Here is a 20,021-nt window from a genome sequence, read left to right as displayed (position 1 = left end):
ACTGTGAGGAGCTATTGGCTCTTTCTTGGGTCTGCCCCCATCCCCTCCGAGCTGCGAGGATACAACCAGACTTCACAGATGAGTGGTCGACAGCCTTGATGAGACGTGCAGACCTGCGCTTTGTTCCTTAGGTGACGGGCAGCGAGCAAACATTCGAGCATTTTTAAGCCTTGTACACAACGAGTCTGCAGGAGAATTTTTTCTTCCCTCAGCAGATTATCCATGAAATAGGACAGGTGTACTTGTTACTCAGTTACATCTTATCCCAGACCGGGACGAAAATTTGAGATGAGGCCTCCGAGCATAGTTCTTACCGTGGGGATTTATTAATAACAGTTATAGGTTGCTTCACACAAAACTTTTTTTTTTGTAATTTAAGCCTATTTTCTTATTTTGTCGTTGGTTTCACTCATAAACCAGAAACGAAAATCTGCCCATCTGCTCTACACATAAAATGTGTTCATAATAATCCAGATTTATACCAAATGTATTTTTAAGTATTGCTGAATCGAGAGAGCACTAAAAATTTATGGCCTCTGAGGTTGCAAAGAGGATTTCCTCTTTTTTAAGGAGGAAAATGCTTCAAATGAACATAGGAAAGGCTCAGAAAGCTTCTTGGATATCAAATGGCTCCGTAGGAAAAAAAAAAAGAAAAAAAAAAGGTCCATGATATAAGAGTAAATGAATCAAAACCATATGGATCAAATTTTCCCTAAAATACACAGTTTGAAAAATTAAGGAGGAAAAGTGCTTGGCAAAATGTGTTTTAGGTTTTACCAAACCCAAAACATTTGAAGAATCATTTGCAATGGTTGATGAACCCTAAATGCAGCCAAGTTGGCCCATTTTTGTATACAACATAACAGTAAAAAAAAAAAAAAGAGAGAGAGAGAGAGAGCTTTCTAGAAACCATGTAACCCCACCGATACTGTATTTTACTCAAGAAATCATTAGAAGCTGTGACCAAAAACTGCGGTGACTGTCGACGTGGGATGGGGGTGGGGCACGAAATGATAGAAGTTTGTGAAATTAATTGGCCTTGTTTTTGGGGTTTGGCTATGTATGTTCTGGGGGGGGGCGGTGAGGGGAGTGTTTCTTGCAAAGGAAAGTTAATTGGAAGAACATGGGCCAAATGTTAATTAGTCTCATGTCTTAAGCATCTGGTAGTATTTCCTCGGCACTTCATACTCCAAGTCGACATTCCTTTTTCTCTCCTGCATGTGCAGCAAGGTGCTGGTAACATGCCATCCGGGTCTGCAGGGGGAAACGCGTGGTCTCTATTTCCCTGTGTTCTGTCTGCATTGTCCCCACACCAAGAGAACACAACTTTTCGAAAGAAGGCTGCTACCACGGCGTGGGGGGGGGGGGGGGAGCCCTCACCAGAGTGACTCAAACGGTTTTCTTCTCCGGGGCTGTTTGTCATTCATGATACAAGCCCCATCTCCTAAAGGCGTTATGTAGTTCAAACAAAATGCAATTCAGAGACGGCAGAAAAGGTTCGGGCCATAGCCTATCCCCTCTGTCACCCATCACTGAGACTCTTGCCTCAGGTCCCCCTGACAGATCCAGTCTTAGGGGAATATGAAGGCAAACCCTCCATTTGTGAAGCTTTTGGCCACGCCTGCAGGGAAATCAGGTCAAATATCGTCAGTGCCAGAGCCTATGGAAAACTTGCTAGGCTATGACGCTTCTTCAGCAAGCGAAATGTGTGTACTTTGTGTTTATACAAGAATAACAATTGGAAGAGAGAGAGATTTGGCTCTTAAGTCCGCCGGTAACCCACCCTGTCATTTAGATGACCGCGTTGCACTGGCCTCAGTTTTTCCATAAGAAAAATGGACGTGTTCCTCAGATATAGTTACTGATTTCCTCAGAACAAGATAAACTTGCCAACGATTAGGCGGTGCACCGACCCTTTCAGCAACTCGAGGAAGGCCATGCCCAAAGTTCCTAAAAGTTTTTGTCAATATTCTGATATTTTGTTCAGATACGTGTCAGTCCACTGCTGCTCAAATCTGGCCAGCTGGACAAGTGTGACCTTCCTGAGTCACTGCTTCACACCTGTCCCTCATGAGGCTGAGACCCTCCCTGAGAAAAGCACTGAGGACATTTAAGAAATGCCATTTGGCTAATGGCTCCCATTCCAAGCGTCAGAGGAATCTTTGCTTGAGGGAGCAGACGTGTTGGAGGCTCCAAAAGAAACGCACGCACACACAGAGAAACAATCTGCCCTTCTTTATGGTGGTGTCTATTAATTTCTTGACAGGAAACTAGAAAGCCCATGCCATCACAGTTCACATACATTCTAGTTCGTGAGTCCCAAGTGTGAATGGCCAACACCACTAGAAAAAGAGTCAAATAAAATGGGCAAGTTATTTTCAACATGTCAACCAGCCTCCACTGGAAAGATCTACAATGAATTGACCGTAATAACTCCAAAACCATTAGGCCCAATTCCATTTAAGTTATAGGTAGGGAAAGGCCTTTGATGAAATATAGCAGTAGAAAGAAGAAAGCTATATACGCTAGTATCTTAGTTATATATATATATTTTTTTTCAAAGTTTCTTTATTTCCGAGAGAGTGTAAGCAGGGGAGGAGCAGAGCGAGGGGGAGAGAGGATCCAAAGCGCGCTCCGCGCTGACAACACAGAGCCCAACGCGGGGCTCGAACCCACCAACCGCGGGATCATGCCCTGAGCCGAAGTCAGATGTGCAACTGACTGAGCCACCCAGGTGCCCCCAGTTATATGTTTCTTTAAAGGCGTAAGACTCAAAAAAGCTGGAAGGCAATATGCAAAAATATTAACAGTGCTGCCCAGGGGAGTTTTTTTTTCCACTCTGAAGACACTCTTAAAAAAATGTTTTCCATTTTCTACAATAACCATGTAGTACCTTTATTATCGGGGGAAGTTAAAAGATTGGTAGACAAACTGAGTGAAGCTGAAAAAGCATGTACAAAATGTATTAGCAAGAGTATCAGTTAACCTGAACCAAAAGTTTAGAAAATTTGCCTCCACTAAATGATTTTAAAATATGACAAAAGTCCCCCACCCCCACCCGCCGCTATTGTTCATGAAACCTGTTTCCTCTTTGCCCAACTGTGTACTCTCATGGGGGAGATCCCACTACGGGCCCAGCCTCCCAGCTTCCAACCTCAAATCTCTCTATCTGGTGGTCTTCAGCAGGCCTCAAGCAAGCTCTCTGAGCCTCGGTTGATTTGTCTGCATATCAGATGGTCCAGAGAGAAGCAGGGGAAATGGAGGAGTAGGAGAGGAAGAGGAGACATGGAAGGATTAGTTCCATTTTGAATATCATATGATCTAACGTGTTAATAAGCACTTCTATGTAATAAGTCATAAGGCTGAAGACCCTTCCTCTTTGCTTAAGTTTATTTGTTTATTTTTGAAAGAGAGACAGAGTGAGCAGGGGAGGGGCAGAGAGAGAGAGAGAGAGGAAGGGGGAGAGAGAGAGAACCCCAAGCGGGCTCCACGCTGTCGGCGCAAAGCCTGACGCAGGGTTCGAATTCGTGAACCATGAGATCGTGACCTGAACTAAAACCAAGAGTCGGATGCCTAACTGACTGAGCCAACCAGGTACCCCTAAAAACCCTTTCTTTACTCTCTTCTTTGGTTAATAGGTAAACCGGGCTGTTCAAAGTGGCCTCGTCTTCAAGTTGTCTTTACAATATTCCTAACAAAGCCAAACAACCAAGGCTGGGTCCTCCCCCCTTGCTTAAATAGAGGCGATCCTGAGAAGTGATGAATCCCAAAGCTATAGAAATCCAAGTTCTAATTTCCAATTCTCCTACTCTGTTGTTTTTTTAAATGTTTGGCATGATTCTGATCCACTCGCCATCTTTCACTCCCCAACTCTGCCTGAAGAAATGAGGAGGAATTTCATCATGTATTATTTGTCCCTTTTCCAACTCACTGGGGATGTTGTGAGGACTAAAACAACATGGATTCCTCGTGGTAGTTTGAGGGGGAAATGTCTGGCTGAAATGCAAAATATCCTGAATATGTATGAAGTAATAGGTGAGAAAATTAACAGAATATGGAAGAGCATAGAAAAGAAATACTAGAGGAGTTGCCTGTGGAATTTTCCATTGCTTGATATTGGAATGATTCCCACTCTACTGTCAACTCTGGAATCATAAAATGAAAGATTAACAGTTTCAAGACTAAGTGCTAATAGCTCCAATTATATAATAGGAAACATATAATATAATATACTGATTATAACATACAAGCTCATACGCTTACACGAAGCCAGGAGTTTCACTTCTAGAATACAGATTTGTGTCATTCTTCCTGTTGCCGCTGAACAGGAAAGAAATGCCAAGGGAGTGCTGGGTCTCACCTTACAGAAGCAGTTAGGGTTATTGAGGGTTACTTTTATTAAAACATTCAACCAAACCGTGTTCAAAACAGCTCTGCTATGGCCCCAGACTACTGATGCTAAAAACCGCAGAGATAACTACTTCTGATGTAACTTCTAAACTGTGGAAGAAGCTTATACCCTCTAAATCTGGGCATTTTAAAGAGGAATCTACTAATCGAAGTCTATGATTTTCATGCAAAAGCACACTTACAAATGCCAGCACTTGGAAATTAAATGTATTAGAGTCCTGTAGGAAGCACGTTCATTGTTTTCATGTTGTTATTTTTCAGCCGAGGTTTAAAGCCACCTCTTATTTCTTATCCCAGGATGTGCTATAGGAATCTATGAAACTTAATTACATTGACTGTTACAAAAAAGGATTTATGAACTTTTGCCTTTAGGCAGAAATGTTTATTTCATTGCCTTTGCTATTCATTCTTTTCAACTCCGACGGCTTTGAACTTTTCAGCTGCTCAGAGTTATCACCCTCGTGCAGAGCCCAGGAACTGCACTCCCAACACACAAACCACAAGTTGAAGAAAACGAAGAAGGCGAAGATATACGAGTCGTTATTTTGGCCACCCTTTGTGCCATTAAAATCTCATTTTCTGCCTATTAGAATGCCCTCTTGGTGCTTAGGCAGCGGTGATAGTCGGTGATTAGTGTGTAATTGAGTATAATTGTCTTTTCACTTTTCATTTCTGTCATTCTGAGCTTCTCTCTGTTTTTCTCACCACCAAGAGGAAAAACGGGGTTAAGAAAAGATAAAGCTGTTAAAACTCTCACTCTCCGCCCTGAAGAGATTCTCGATTGCAATTATAGATTGCAACCCCTTTGTGACATTTCTCCAAATTTGGTGGGCAGCTATCCTCGCCACCTGGGCCAAGAGCTCTCTTAATAAAATCAAGCGATCTGTATTTAAACTAGTGCTAATAATGTCAACCTCACACAGATGCCACGTGTAGGAAATTTATCCAACCCTCCAACATGCAATTACCAAGGCAATTTATTAATATGATCTCTGAAGAAAGGCTCACAGTCCAATGCAAATTAGAAAAACAATTACAACATTCAAATATCTATATATTCCCAAAGTAGCAGTAATTCTCCTAATCTGTGCATTTATAACTCATTTATCCCAGAGTTCTGCAGTCATCAGCTGACCTCTCCCCACGCAATTTGTTTGCTTCCCCTCCGATCGCTTTATGAAAGCTTTGGTGTTTTCATATTGGGTGCTTTTGTTCACAACCGTATCAGCTGATCAAGTACCTTTTTTAAAACAACAACAACAACAACAACAGCAACAAAGGTGCGTGAGCTTCTGACCCAAAGCTCAGACCTAGGGGTGGAGCCAACCCCTGCCTTGACAACTCGGGGTAAACACAGAATATCCACGATGACCTTAAAAATCACTGGGGTTTTAAGTCCAAGCTCCAACTTTTGATACGGGCCCGTAGGAAGGGTGGAGAGAAAGGAAACCAGAAAACTGAAATCATGTGGCTTGTAGAAAGAATACATTATGGTTTAAATTTGGCAATTCATTATACGACCGCCTCGGGGAATTGACTGTTCGGTTCTAGTATACAGCAAATCGTCTGTCTGGAAACACGGGACTGACCTGAGGTGAAAGGCCATTGCCAATGGCGGGGTTCATGGGGTTGGAGGGCCCAGACGGAGGCACAAAGCTGTCTGTATAGCTGGAAAATCCATGCCTGGTGCTGGGGAGGCAGTAGGCAGTGTTGCCGTCTGGGTTCGAAGGAAGAGTGCTTTGGTGTACTGTGCTCGGAGGAAGAGGCTGAGGTCTGTGAACGGTGCTGCTGGGATCCGACACGGCTGCAAGGGAGAAGACTGTCAGCTCGGAGGCACCGGTGCAGGCCAGCAGAAGACGGTCACATCACCGAGCCACCGGCGGTATCTACCGCTCAGACCAAAGAGTAATTTCAAACTGCATTCCATAACATGCGTATAGAGCCACTCGTAACAGCCACAGCCACATCTCTGCACTTACGCGCAAGTACGTAACTGACGTCCATACTTTCCTGGCATACTCACCCAGAAAACGAGAGCAGAAATCACGTTGACAATGATAACGAGCCTATTTTGGTAGCGAATGTTATTAATCAGGGTAAGGATTAACCAGTGTCAGAATCACAAGGCTCACATTTCTTGTCAAATATTCTTTCTTTCTTTTTTTTTCATGTTTAATTATTTTTGAGAGAGAGAGAAAGAGAGAGAGGGAGGGGCAGAGAGAGACGGAGAGAGAGAGCATCCCAAGCAAGGTCTCTGCTACCAGCCCGGAGCCCAACGCAGGGCTCGAACTCACCAACGGTGAGCCAAGATCAAGCCAAGATCAAGAGTCAGACGCTTACCAACCGAGCCACCCAGGTGCCCCCGGTCAAACGTACTTTCAAAGCACCTAAATATTCATGTGGAATGTCTGCAGTGCTATCTTTCGTAATCCCAAGTAATTTATCACTTATCCCATTTACCTCTGTATGCCATCCAGCAGTGACTTTATCAAAGCTTACCTTCGCTCGATTACTATTGTTAGTAACCATCATAGGACTTTAGTTAACTGCAGACTGGAGTACAAACGAAGTAAAATTTTAATAAAGCCAAAGCTAATCCCATATTGATTTAGGAGAGCTGTTTTGTTTGGTCTCGTTGATTGTTTTTGTTTTAAAATAATGAAATAGTATTACATTGCAGCACGGTTCATCTAGAGAGATCCAAATAATGTCATAGAGCCAACTATGTTTCTGAAATGTGACAGGTACATGTAGGATCACCTGATACCATGCAATTAACCTACAAGTAGCAACAACGTCAGCATCGCCCCCGGGGTTCCCCTGGCTGTGTAAAACAAGCCGCAGAGAAAGCCTTGGGAGTTACGCTTCAACCCCTGGACTCCCCCTTCCCCCATACCTTGCGGAATAGCTGTGGGCTGGTAAGATGTCTCCGACAGCTGGTATGTTGGCAGAGTCGGCATGGCGGTGGGAGGGAACCCCCCCGGAATGAGATGGTTGAAGGCCATCAGTTGATTGGCCCCAGCTTGCTTCCTCCATCTTGCACGGCGGTTGCTAAACCAAACCTATGGATTTAATTTAAAATTTGAGGATTTCACTGATGAAATAATAGTACATTCTTAAAGAATTTTTCATGCTAAAACAGATGAAAGGCCCCTTACGGACGGGGCAAATAGACACAAGAGCCCTCCACCTTCTGTGTTGTATTGTCAGGGGAGAAAGGAGAGTTAAATGTCAGGGGTCGGGAGAGGGGTTTCCAGGACCGACCATGGGCCCGCGGAGCCCCCACAAGCCCCATGGCGACCATGGGCAGGGATGGCCGAGCATGACTGGGAACCACAGGAGCTCTCCACTGTCCCCATCACCAACACCTACCCACCTCGATCTCTTTCCACATCGAAGCGAGGACACAAGCACCTCTCGGACCCGTACGTGACATATATCCTAATTAGGGCTTGCCTATCACGCTAACTTTGTATTTAATATTTTCATCAGTCTGACTTAGCATTTCTATGTTATAAGCATAGCTCCCGTGTCGTGATATTGATTAAATGAAGCCATCTTACCATCTCTTTCAAAGCTGACACATTGTTCTGGTCTTAATGGAAATAAATGCCAAAGAGGTACGTATTTCAAGAAATGAAAGCATTTTATTTAAGAAGATCCTTTAAATAATTAGTTTATCATTTCTCTCAACAACAGCTTAAAGCACCTAATCTACTCTATGCCAAGCACTATGATAACCACATATACTCAGAAAAACTTTGGTATAATATAGTCAAATGCCTTGAAAGAATTCAAAGTAAGTAGCCGGAGAAATGGCAACCATAGGGGTGAGAAATGTAACCGTATACCCAAATGTTAAGGAACTGTGATATAAGGCTTTTAATGGGACCCATCATCTTGCTCAATTCTTACAGCTGCAGCTTCAAAGTGGAACCTTTTTTTAAAGTTTGTTTATTTATTTTTGAGGGCAGGAAGGGGCCGAGAGAGAAGGAGAGAGAAAATCCCAAGCAGGCTCTGCGCTGTCAGCACGGACCTGATGCAGGGTTCCAACTCACGAACCATGAGATCATGACCGGAGCTGAAGTCGCTTAACCAACTGCGCCAACCCGGCACCCCTTAAATGTGGAACCTTGGATGATTTGAGACAGTGTGTATGTGACATTTCCCTTAAAATTAGAGAGTATTTCTACCAACTAAAGATAGTCTAAGTCCTATATCAGAAGTTCGTTGAAAACTTCACATGGATAAAGTACTGTGCTTGGGGGTCAGAGGGAAAAAGGGATGAATAAAATGTCAGGATAAGCCAGAATTCCCTGCACTCCAGCAGCTTTCAGACTTGTCCTCTGGAATGCACAGAGCCCTTAAGGAAACCAAAATAATCTCTCCCTGGAAGCAGAAGCTCCATATTTGGAAATGCAGAGAATCAGGGAGCGTTTGGAGTGGAGACGGAATTCGAATTCATTTTAGAATATGGATATGATTTTAACAAAAGGTCACTCCTGATGGAGGTGATAATACAGGAGACCAGAGTGTCCAAGAAAAGGTAAGACCTGATTTCCTTACAGAGCAAAGTTAACAATTAGACAACTTCATTGTTTTGTTTTGTTTTGTTTTTTTAAGTCATGGAAACTTTTAAAAGAGTGGGGGGAAGAATTTCTCCATCTTGGAGCAAGAAAACCCAGTTTAACAAATACCTTGCCAAGGTATCTGCTTAAACTTTTGTGATTCACCCAAGCATTTGCCTGGAAAGGAGTCTGGTCTTCTCCTGGCATGTTGTAAGACACTGGTAAGGAAAGCTGTTTGAACTTCCTCAAAATACTAGCATTTAATACTCCTTAAGTTTCCAACAGGAAAAGAAGGTAAGTCAATATTTTCCCATGTTGATACATAATTGAATTAGAGTTTTACTTAACTTAATAAATTGCCACCTGGGATAATAGAACCATGAACAGCAAGCAGTCAATTTCAGGTTTGTATCAACTGTGTTTTCTCACCGCAAAGCTAAGCATCTGTTATCATGACTCCCAGAAGTGCTTAGCACAAGCTGTTTGGGGCTGAAGGAGGCTGAGAGTAAGGAATGTGGGCTGTATTCAAGCCTGAGTGTATTGTACTATCCCACACACCGTGGTCGTATTTTATATTATAAACCCTTCAGATTAATGAGTCACACTCGGCCCAGGTGAAGTGATCTCTGACACCTATGTGCACTGTAGGCTGGGAAGAGAGCTGAATTTTCAAAAGTTCACTCATTCGGACTAGCTATCCTCCCTTCTTCTGTTGAGATCGTTTATGAAGAACTGAGTCCGTACTTCCATCGTTATCAGAACATGCTCCCGACCTCTCTGTGCCAACTTCCTTCTGTAACCTTTAGATAAGTAGACCAAGTTTGATTTATCCAGTGGGTGGTGATGCCTGATCACTCCTTCAATCTCAACCTACTTTTGATCCAAGATCACTCTAACTCCTCCATAACCCACTTTTTTTTTTTTACATGAAAAATGTCTTTGCTCAAACAAGAAGTAATAAGAAACATCGCGACTTCCTACAAATATCTTCAGGCATCCGAAAGACTAGGGATGTATGGTTTTGGGGGGTTTTCTTTTCATTTTTCCAAAATGACACAAATACTGAAGACACTGAGTAAACCTACCAGGAGTTGTATTTAAAAGTTCTTAAAGTATTTACAATGCGATTTCTATTATACCTACAACAAAAGATGACGAGAAATCGTTTGGGGAAGCAAATCTTTACTGCAAAACAAACCTTCGACAGGAGGTTCAAGAGTTTGCCAGTGGAAGGAATTTAAATGATGTTTAAATTTAGGCTAAATAAATCCAGAGGGCTATTCCTGAGAGAACCAGAGATTACTAAGGACTGTCCTTCCTGTCTCTAGCCATTTAACCAGATTTTTTATTATCTTGCCATTGCCAGCCTTCTGCATTTCCTAGAACCAGCTGTATCTGCCAAAAGAAACATTAATATATATATTAACAATAATATATATAATTTTATATATATTTTATATATAATTTTATAATTACATATGTGTGTGTGTGTATATATATATATATATATATATATATATATATATATATATCAGAAAGTAGTCCTTGCTTTCTTTCTACTTTGAAACTCGTAAAAGACGTAGCTACTGTTTTTAATAGGAAAAAAGTGTCCTTGAAATAACCTTCATTTTCAATATCTAAACTGACCAAGCACAGGGATCCTGGGGTACTGTTATGACCCCATCTTTGACTGAAAGACATTCTCTTAGCGTTCAGAGGTCTTATGTTGTATCACTAACATTGTATTCAATATTGTATCACTAATTCCTAAACATCAATGATTCATCTACTAAATGAGCTGGGTGAGTGCACAACACTGAATAACTTCATCTGAAATGGGTGGAATGCATTTATGACTCAGTTGTTACAATTACTAGAAACTGCTCTTTGTTCTGAAAAGAATAGCATGGGTAACAGAAACAAACTGGCCTCTGATGTTCCAAAGAAGAATATGGGTCTTGCATCAATTTCTTAGCCAGTAGGGCAGAAAGAACAAGTTTTACAAAGTTGGCTACCTACGTGTTAAATATAAGTCTATGATCTATAATTCAATGTAATCTCACCCTCCCCACACATTACCTGGCCTTCCACATAACACCTAACATGGTAAGAAAGTGGGGCAGGAGGCATACGTTGGTTGATAACGATATTAGCTACAGCTAAATGCTGATAATTAACCTGTATAATACCACAGGGCATCAAAATCCTCCCTCAAAGCAAGTTTTTAATTCATCTGATGAACTGCCACCTGGTTCGTTTTCATCTGCCCCCGGATCTTTCCCTACTGGTCCCTCAACAGACCCCTTCCACAAAGCTGTATTCCTGCCTTTGGAAATGATCTTCGGACCCATTTCTGAGGTACTGTAATATCCAATGAATTTTTGAAGCAAAATTTAAATTGATTGAAAGATCCTCATCACATCATGATAACTGTGGGAAAAAAAGATAATGATCCACAAAAAGAGAATAAGGTTTTCTTAAACTTTTCCCTTCTTGGGTCACATACGTAACCAATTTGTCCAGACTTTCAACAATACAAGTTGAAGAAAGCTTTGTGCTTTAAAAGATACAATAATACCTTTTATTCGCCCAGGTACAATGCAGACCGGGCAAAAATTGAATCCCATGCCCCCCACCTTGCTACCTCTGTGACCCTGAACAAATTGTTGACTATCTGTGGGCCTCTGCTTTCTCATCTTCTAAATGGGAGAAACAAAAAGCTACTTCACAAGATTGTTGTGACAATTAAGTAAGACACTACAATTAAAGCCCTTGAAAGAACACCTAGCATCCTATTTATTAAACACCTATTTAGTGTTTAATAAAAGTTAGCTATTGGGGTGCCTGGGTGGCTCAGTCGGTTAAGCGTCCGACTTTGGCTCAGGTCATGATCTCACGGTTCGTGAGTTCGAGCCCCATATTGGGCTCTGTGCTGACAGCCCAGAGCCTGGAGCCTGCTTCTGATTCTGTGTCTCCCTCTCTCTCTGCCCCTCCCCTGCTCATGCTCTGTCTCTCAAAAATAAACAAATGTAAAAAAAATAATAATAATAAAAAGTCAGCTATGAAGTATAAACATCATGCCGTCACTATCTTAGACACCCAAGAATTAAACCCTTGCTTTGTCTTCCCAGCTCTGTGGTCTACAGCCAAAGCCTTTTGTGCCCATGAGCAAGCAGGAAAGTGCCCAAATAACACCTCAAATAATTGAAAGCCAGTTTGGCTTGAATGGAGACTTGGGTTAAATTTGCTTCCAAGTTTCATGGATTAGTGCTAATTATCCCATGGTGTAAGTCTAATTTTGCCCATCAAGAAATTACTGGTCCAGATTTTTGGTGTGGTTCTCAAAGGCAAGCTAACCTACATTATTCCAGATGGGTTATTTCAAATGTAATTGGAAAAATGGGGAGAAGATATAATACTTAATGCTTAGAAAGGGAATTCACAACATTTAAAATGCTTGATTAAACACAACATTCAGCGATGTGTAATGTGACAAGGCCAACATAGTACTTTCCAAGTAGGTAAATTCAGGATAAGCTGCAATATCCCTGGACCTTCTCATTCACTCCACACCCCCTCTCTTTCCACATCCCACTCTCCCAGTGCTGCTTTCCAGCTGTGACCACTGTACAGAGAACAGGTTGGGGGCGGGGGGAAGAATGGGTAAGGTTGACAAGGAGAAGCACCAGGCTCTGAGGAATGTCAGAGGACCGTGAACACACAGAAAGGCAAATTCAACTGCATGCATCTTCATTCACCCCAAGAGCAAACTCCTGCTGAGAATTTCAGGGTGATGATATCTTTGCATCATTACGGAATTCAGGCCCAAATGTTCCATACCTATCTTAACTTCTGAACGACACAGATTTGCTGGATGGCTTCAAATTCCCATGGGATCAAAAATACAAGAAAACACGTGTTTGGCGAGAATGTAGAGAAAAGGAGCCCTCGTGCACTACTGGTGGGAATGCAAACTGGTACGGCCACTGTGGAAAACACTATGGAGATTCCGTAAAAACTAGGGGCGCCTGGGTGGCGCAGTCGGTTAAGCGTCCGACTTCAGCCAGGTCACGATCTCGCGGTCCGTGAGTTCGAGCCCCGCGTCAGGCTCTGGGCTGATGGCTCGGAGCCTGGAACCTGTTTCCGATTCTGTGTCTCCCTCTCTCTCTCTGCCCCTCCCCCGTTCATGCTCTGTCTCTCTCTGTCCCAAAAATAAATAAAAAACGTTGAAAAAAAAAAACTTAAAAATAAAACTATCATATGATCCAGTAATTCTACTACTGGATATTTACCCAAAGAATATGAAAACACTAATTCAAAAAGCTATATTCACCTTTATGTTTACTGCAGCATTATTTACCATAGCCAAATTATGGAAGCAGCCTACATGTCCATCGATAGATGAATGGATAAAGAAGATGTGATATATAGATAGATAGATATACATATACATACATACATACATACATACATACAATGGACTCAGCCATAAAAACAAATGAAATCTTTCCATTTGCAACAACATGGATGGATCTAGAAGTTATAATGCTAAGTGAAATCAGAGAAAGACAAATACCATATGATTTCACTCATGTGAAAACTGAGAAATAAAAAGAAAAAAGAGATGAACCAAACACCAGACTCTTAACTATAGAGAACAAACTGATGGTTACCAGAGGGGAGGTGAGTGGCAGATGGATGAAATAGGTGAAAGGGATTATGAGGACACTTATTGTGATGAGCACTGAATAACATATAAAAATGTTGAATTTCACTATATTGTACACCTGAAACTAATACATCATTGTGTGTTAACTATACTGAAATTAAAATCAATCAATCAATCACTCAGTCCCTATTGGATTTCCCTGAGAATCTCAAATTACTGATGAGAAATCATGCATCCTAGATATTTAGTTATTTACTTATTTTGTTTTAGAAAGAAAGAGAGGGCAGGGGAGAGGGGTGGAGGGAGACAAGAGAGTGAATCTAAAGCAGGCTTCATGCGCAGTGTGGAGTTCAACACAGGGCTTGATCCCACGATCCCAGGATCGTGAACTGAGCCCAAATCAAGTCAGATGCTCAATTAACTGAGCCACTCAGGTGCCCCTTAGTTATTTTTAATCGGGGGATGGGAGAGGGGAAGATGACATTTGAGAATATGACAAAGTCAGGGACCCCTCTCTGGTTAACGCTTGTGTATACGCATACACACACACACACACACACACACACACACACACACACACACACGCAGAGGCAGAGGCAAAGGCACAAAATTGTGTGTACAAATCTCAAGTCTCCTAGATTTCTTGAAGTTCTTCCATGATTATCCTGGTCATCTGTGGACCCAAACTGAGATCATCTGATCTAACCTATCCCATATTTGAAAACAAAACAAAACAACAACAACAACAATGACAACGACGACAACAAAAAACTGAAGCCAGCAGGATTACAGCAGAATCAAGTGACTTCCTCAACAAAACACGTTTGGCAAGCTGAGACCAAAACCCACATCTTGTGACTCCTAATTAAATGCTGTTTCCTCCAACAGCTTCCTTTGCTGTCTTCCATTATCCTGGTGGGAAAAGTGATACTTCTCTGCTTTGTGGAGTTCTCAGATGGAATATTTACCAAAACTTTTGCACATCATAAATATTTGCATTCTTCCCCACAAAACGAATGCTTCCCGTTATTTGCATAATAATACCCAGGAGGGGAATTGGGCAAATCAGGCTTTGGTGTAATTCTTAGATTGTGTACTCAGATTCGGTTGTGATAAACACGACATAGCTACTGTCTAAACAAATTTTTATGAAATACTGACAAACGCCTAAGTTATTATACGTTAATGCCATCTGTACCCAGAAGACTTTAGAAATATTTTACTCATGGGGAAAAAATAGAATGTAGACTTGTTTGGGGGTGGGGAGGGGGGGTTCGTTTGGTGTTTGGTTTTCCCAGGTGCCCCAAATTAAACTAACTCACACTTTCTGGCTATCACTCAAACTGAGTTGACTTTGCTACTGCTTTCCCAGATCCTTCTAAAAACTAAAGGATTTTGTTCTGGCATTTTAATCAGTGATTAACTACTCCCTTCTTTTTCCTGCTGTGTTAAGTAAAAGATCCATATGCCGGGTGTTGTAGGGAATTTGTTAGGCTGTAGATCATAGCTGTGGTGCAAGACATGATGTGTCTCAAGGGAACTAATGAAGCTATAAGGAATGTAAAGAGTCACCGGGTTAAAGCCACATTAGGACAGCTGTTAGGTTAATGAGGGCCCTGCTTTGGAGAGGAGGTCACTGTATAGAAAAATATGAACCACTCTTTATTGGTTTGATCCCATGTCCTCTGCAAGCTAATGGGCCTTTCTCATTCTCCTCTGACATTCACTGAGCCAGATGTGAATGCAGGGCACTGCGCAAATTGCAAGGGCTTGAGATTTATTCTGTCCCCCGTCCTTGTTTTTGGCAAAGGCAGGAACGAGGTACAACAACACTGAACATTCTTTTAGTTTCCCGTCACTCTCTTTGTTTGATTTCTTTAAAATCCGTGCTTATTTTTTGACTCCGAGTTCAGAGCTGTCTTCTGTCTGTCTAAAGGACGGACTCGGGATGTGGGCTTGACCCACAGGGAGTATAGGGACCAAATCCTGGAACCTAGTGGGCACTCAATAAAAGTTTGCTGGAAGAATAGAGATAGGAATGGATCTGACTTCAGAGTTAAATCAGGTCATCACAGAACTATAATAAAACAATTAGATTCGAGGTATATCATATTTGTAACACTGTTACATGTAATATCAGAATACGTACACTACATATATTGTATAATACAGTATTTATGTACACATAGTATCATAATTTGTGGTTAGTGGTGGTCGTTTCTGGAGAGGAACACTGTATCCCAATGTAACGGGTAGAGAGATTCGATAGTTCCAGCTGTAAAACACTTGCACCATACCACCTCCCCAAATCTGTGGCCCTTCTCTTCACTCACCCTTCCATCCACGTCCTGCTTACACAACCGGTTGCCTACATTCCAGCTCTGGCTACCTTTGGCCACCATCCTTTCCCTTCCACTCCCATGGCCACTGACCCGTTTCATGCCCACGGCTTCCACTGCCTATCGCATCAACTGTGAGAGCCTTCCCCTGAAACCCAAGCCCTCCGCAGGATGTCCTCAGCCTAGATGGCCAACTATATTCCTCCCTGCCCCCTCTTACCTCTCCCTAGCCTCCAGCCGAATTGAACAATTCACTGTGCCTTCAACATGAATGGAAATGAAATGTCACCAGGTCTGTAACTCATGTGTTGACTCACGTTGTACTCGCCCCACCCTCCCTGACCAGTGAATTTCTCTTTAGCTTCAAAAGTTCACCTTAAATCGGCCTTCTTGGTGAGCCTCTCCTGTTACTCCAGCAAGATCTCATTCTTTCCTCTTCTTAACTCTCACTGCACTCTGTTTCTGTCTTCGGGTACTTATTATATCTGGTTTTTTATTACTATTATTTGTGCTGACTGCATTAACCATATTAGACTGCAGCTCCTTGAGAGATTTCTCTTAATCCCTCTTAGCGTTCCTTCCCTTTGTTAGCACTATGATACACGGAAAGCCAAGTTGAATGAGACAGTTCTTCTGACGAGGCTTTGTAACCTGGAAGAGGCTATTTCTCAAAAAGTCTATAACAGGAGAGGTAATCAGCTGCATATGAGACGCACTGATCAATCTAGAGACCAGGTCAACTGAGCAGTTCACTGCTGAGTCTCCAACCTCACTTTGACTATGAAAGTCAAGTCGCCGGGAAGAACACAGCATTTCCAGATGAGGCAACTTAACCAGAGAGAGGGGTGCCTGGGTGGCTCAGTCGGTTAAGCATCTGGCTCTCGGTTTTGGCTCAGGTCGTGGTCTCACGGTTTCTGAGTTCAAGCCTCTCTGCTGACCGCACAGAGCCTACTGGCGATTCTCTCTCTCCCTCTCTCTCTGCCCCTTCCCTGCTCTCTCTGTCTCCTCTCAAAATAAATAAATAAACGTTTTCAAAAAGGCACTAGAGAGAAAGGTGGGACCTTTATACTACTAAAGGCTACAGTTCACAATGAAGTGCCTTCGCTAACATATTTATTTTCTTGGTTTCAAATCTGCTTCAGATGAGAGGACACTTTTTCGTTTCCTGTCCGGATTCAATCAGGACGTGGCTGTCTGGAGTCAGTACCTGTACTCGGGCCTCCGTGAGCTTCGCCCTCTGTGCCAGCTCCTCCCTGGTATAAATGTCAGGGTAGTGGGTTCTCTCGAAAGCTCTTTCCAGTTCTTCAAGCTGTTCTGCTGTGAAGGTGGTTCGGCTCCTGCGTTGTTTTCTCTTCAGGGGCAAATCTGGTTCGGAGTCAATGTCGGAGCCTTCATCCGATTGGGGTGCTGAGGCTAAGGGCACAAGAGAGAGAAGGTGATAAAATGGGGGTCAAAAAACAAGGGTGACCAAGCCTTAATGATTCAAATCCTAACGTCCATCCCCAGTGTCTTCCCTGGGACACCAAGCCCCTCTCTGCAGTATTATATTATTAAATGATACCTCCTCCCCTATTTTGTCTCCAGGCCCCCCAGGCAGAAAGCATTGTTCTCTGCATCTGTCAGTCGTGGTCCATTATGAGATCTTAGCAAACAGGGACAGGCATTCTTTCACTTTTATGGCCCTTGTCCTTAACACTTAATGGGTACTCCATCTGTGTTTGATGAATGAATCGTTTAATTTGGTTCCAAATTAACTTTCTCCAACTTTTACATGAGGAAATCTGTTTAAAACGGTGGTTCTTTAGAAAAAAATTCCAGGGGCGCCTGGGTGGCTCAGTCGGTTAAGTGTCCGACTTCAGCTCAGGTCACGAGCTCGCAGTCTGCGAGTTCGAGCCCCGCATCGGGCTCTGGGCTGATGGCTCAGAGCCTGGAGCCTGCTTCCGATTCTGTGTCTCCCTCTCTCTCTGCCCCTCCCCCGTTCATGCTCTGTCTCAAAAATAAATAAACGTTAAAAAAAATTTTTTTTAAGAAAAAAATTCCAAAACTAATGTAGTATCTAAAAAGCCAATAATAGTGAACTGTTACAGGATCCCAACAAATGTATAGACTCTACTGCTCCTACAGAAGAAACCATACTTATAGTTAGTATCTTATTACCAGATACTGAGAAATATTTAAGAAGAGTTTAGATACTGTTGATGTAAACCTCCTGAACTGACTCCAGAAAAAGCAGGCATAGTCTAGTGACCTGTCCCTACACCAAAACTTCAAAGTCTGGGTCTCTGCTGAATGGCAAGCAGCTGCCCAGAGGCTGTCGCCTCATTTGAGGAACACGGTGAAAAATTAAAATACGAGTGCCCGTGTTCAAAAATTATCGCAATTGTGAGACGGCCACAACAGAGCATAAAAAGCAATCACAGAGCCCTTCTGAGCATGGGGCCATGAGTGAGCGACTGCATAGGTCACATGTCCCTGAAGTCAGGCCCGTTGCAGGCCCCATCCCAGCAAGTTTGAGTTTGTCTGTGTTAGCAGACATCAGGGAAGGAGATTTTCCATAGTTAGTGTGTGAGCATCTCCAAAAGAGAGGAAGGAACCCGGAAATTAGATAGGAATTTGCATTAATGACGCAATAACACAATAACTGTCAGCCTGGAGAGTGTTCTGAGGTTTGTGGGCACAGCAGACACAGGGCTCTGGGCAGGAGCGCAGCCATCTCCCGGAGGCCCTGGACATCAGGGCAGTAGCAAGGGGCCATCAGAGGGCTCTCAGGCCACACACTCTGAGCAGAGCTCAGGACACCCAAGGGCCTTGCTCCTGAGCATATCCAAATGTACTCTGAAAACCCCCCAAATAGCTGAGGGATCCTCTGGGGAAGGGGCTGAAGTGTGCTATCTGCAAATGAGGAAGGAATTGTAGATCATTAATGTCATTGTCAAGGTAACTCCTTTGCACACCCAGGCTGTAGGACCCGAGGAAACACAGGTGGTGCCAGAAGCGATGACAAAATGCAAAAAAGTACCAATTCTCATTTATCTTAAACTCCAACAACTCTGCCCTACAGAAATCAAAAATGACATTCTACTTCAGTATCAATTATAAGCTGCCCAAAAGGGGTACGCGTCCAACATAACCCATAAATATAATTTTAATTTTTTAATATTTAATACTTTTGTAATTTACTCACACTCAAACTTGAAAATTAAGAGAGCGAATTAATAATCTATGTGACAAATTAAAGAAAAACAAGCTCCTGTACGTAAAAGCAAAATGGAAGCATCATATATAATGCTCTGCTATATGTTAGCCATGAAGCTTGGTTTTTATGTTATGTTGTCTAATTTAACATAAAATGGTCTCATTTTCTTAGTTTATTTTATTTATTTTGAGAGAGAGACAGAGACAGAGAATCCTAATCAGGCTCCACACTGTCAGCACAGAGCCCAATAGAGCTTGAACTCACGAGCCAGAAGATCATGAAATGAGCCGAGATCAAGAGTTGGATGCTCAACTGACTGAGCCACCCAGGCGCCCCTAAAATGGTCTAATTTGATATAAATCTTGTTTTAGGATACTTAGGAAATAAAACCAGACTTTCTTTAAGTGTGGGAATGTTTCAAAGGAGCAGTAACACGCTAAGAAATGTGCCATACGTTGCATTATAAACTTCAAACGCTCCCAATACAACTTATGTGTGTATGTGTTTGATAAATGTGAGTCCGATTAAAAGAGCGGTAATTTGTGCCTCGTTGTAGGGCAGTGGATCTTGAGCTGTTGGAGCATCAGAAGCACTTGAAAAGCTTGTGAGAACACAGATTGCTGCCCCCACCCGGTTCCAGAGTTTTCTGCTTTCACAGGTGGCATGCCAACTTTACTGATCCTAAACAATACTTTGAGAACCACCTCTACAGAATATTCCAGACTCTCATTTTCTTTCCCCAAATTCCCCAGTATATAATATTTTTTCCTGCTGTAATTTATCAAAGCAACACTTCCGCATACATAATACACTTTTCTAGAAATGGATTAGTCGTTCTC

General features: G+C 42.5%; 1 protein-coding gene across 3 annotated transcripts in view; it reads right to left on the bottom strand.

The window, feature by feature from the left end:
• Positions 1-20,021, bottom strand: part of PAX3 (paired box 3) — a 96,552-nt gene that overhangs the window by 13,903 nt on the left and 62,628 nt on the right. For 2 of the 3 annotated variants that reach the window (XM_047871355.1, XM_047871353.1), the window contains exons 5-7: positions 17,194-17,399; positions 7,307-7,472; positions 6,000-6,214 (exon numbers count right to left, since the gene is read on the bottom strand). In XM_047871355.1, the coding sequence (XP_047727311.1) occupies positions 6,000-6,214; positions 7,307-7,472; positions 17,194-17,399 (587 nt within the window). The remainder of the gene's footprint in view (positions 1-5,999; positions 6,215-7,306; positions 7,473-17,193; positions 17,400-20,021) is intronic. The other variant, XM_047871354.1, reaches the window with a different exon arrangement.

The sequence above is a fragment of the Prionailurus viverrinus genome, chromosome C1, assembly GCF_022837055.1.
Source record: "Prionailurus viverrinus isolate Anna chromosome C1, UM_Priviv_1.0, whole genome shotgun sequence".
NCBI classification, from domain to species: Eukaryota; Metazoa; Chordata; class Mammalia; order Carnivora; family Felidae; genus Prionailurus; species Prionailurus viverrinus.
Note: the sequence above shows the minus strand (reverse complement) of the source record. Positions and strands in the feature narration are given on the sequence as shown.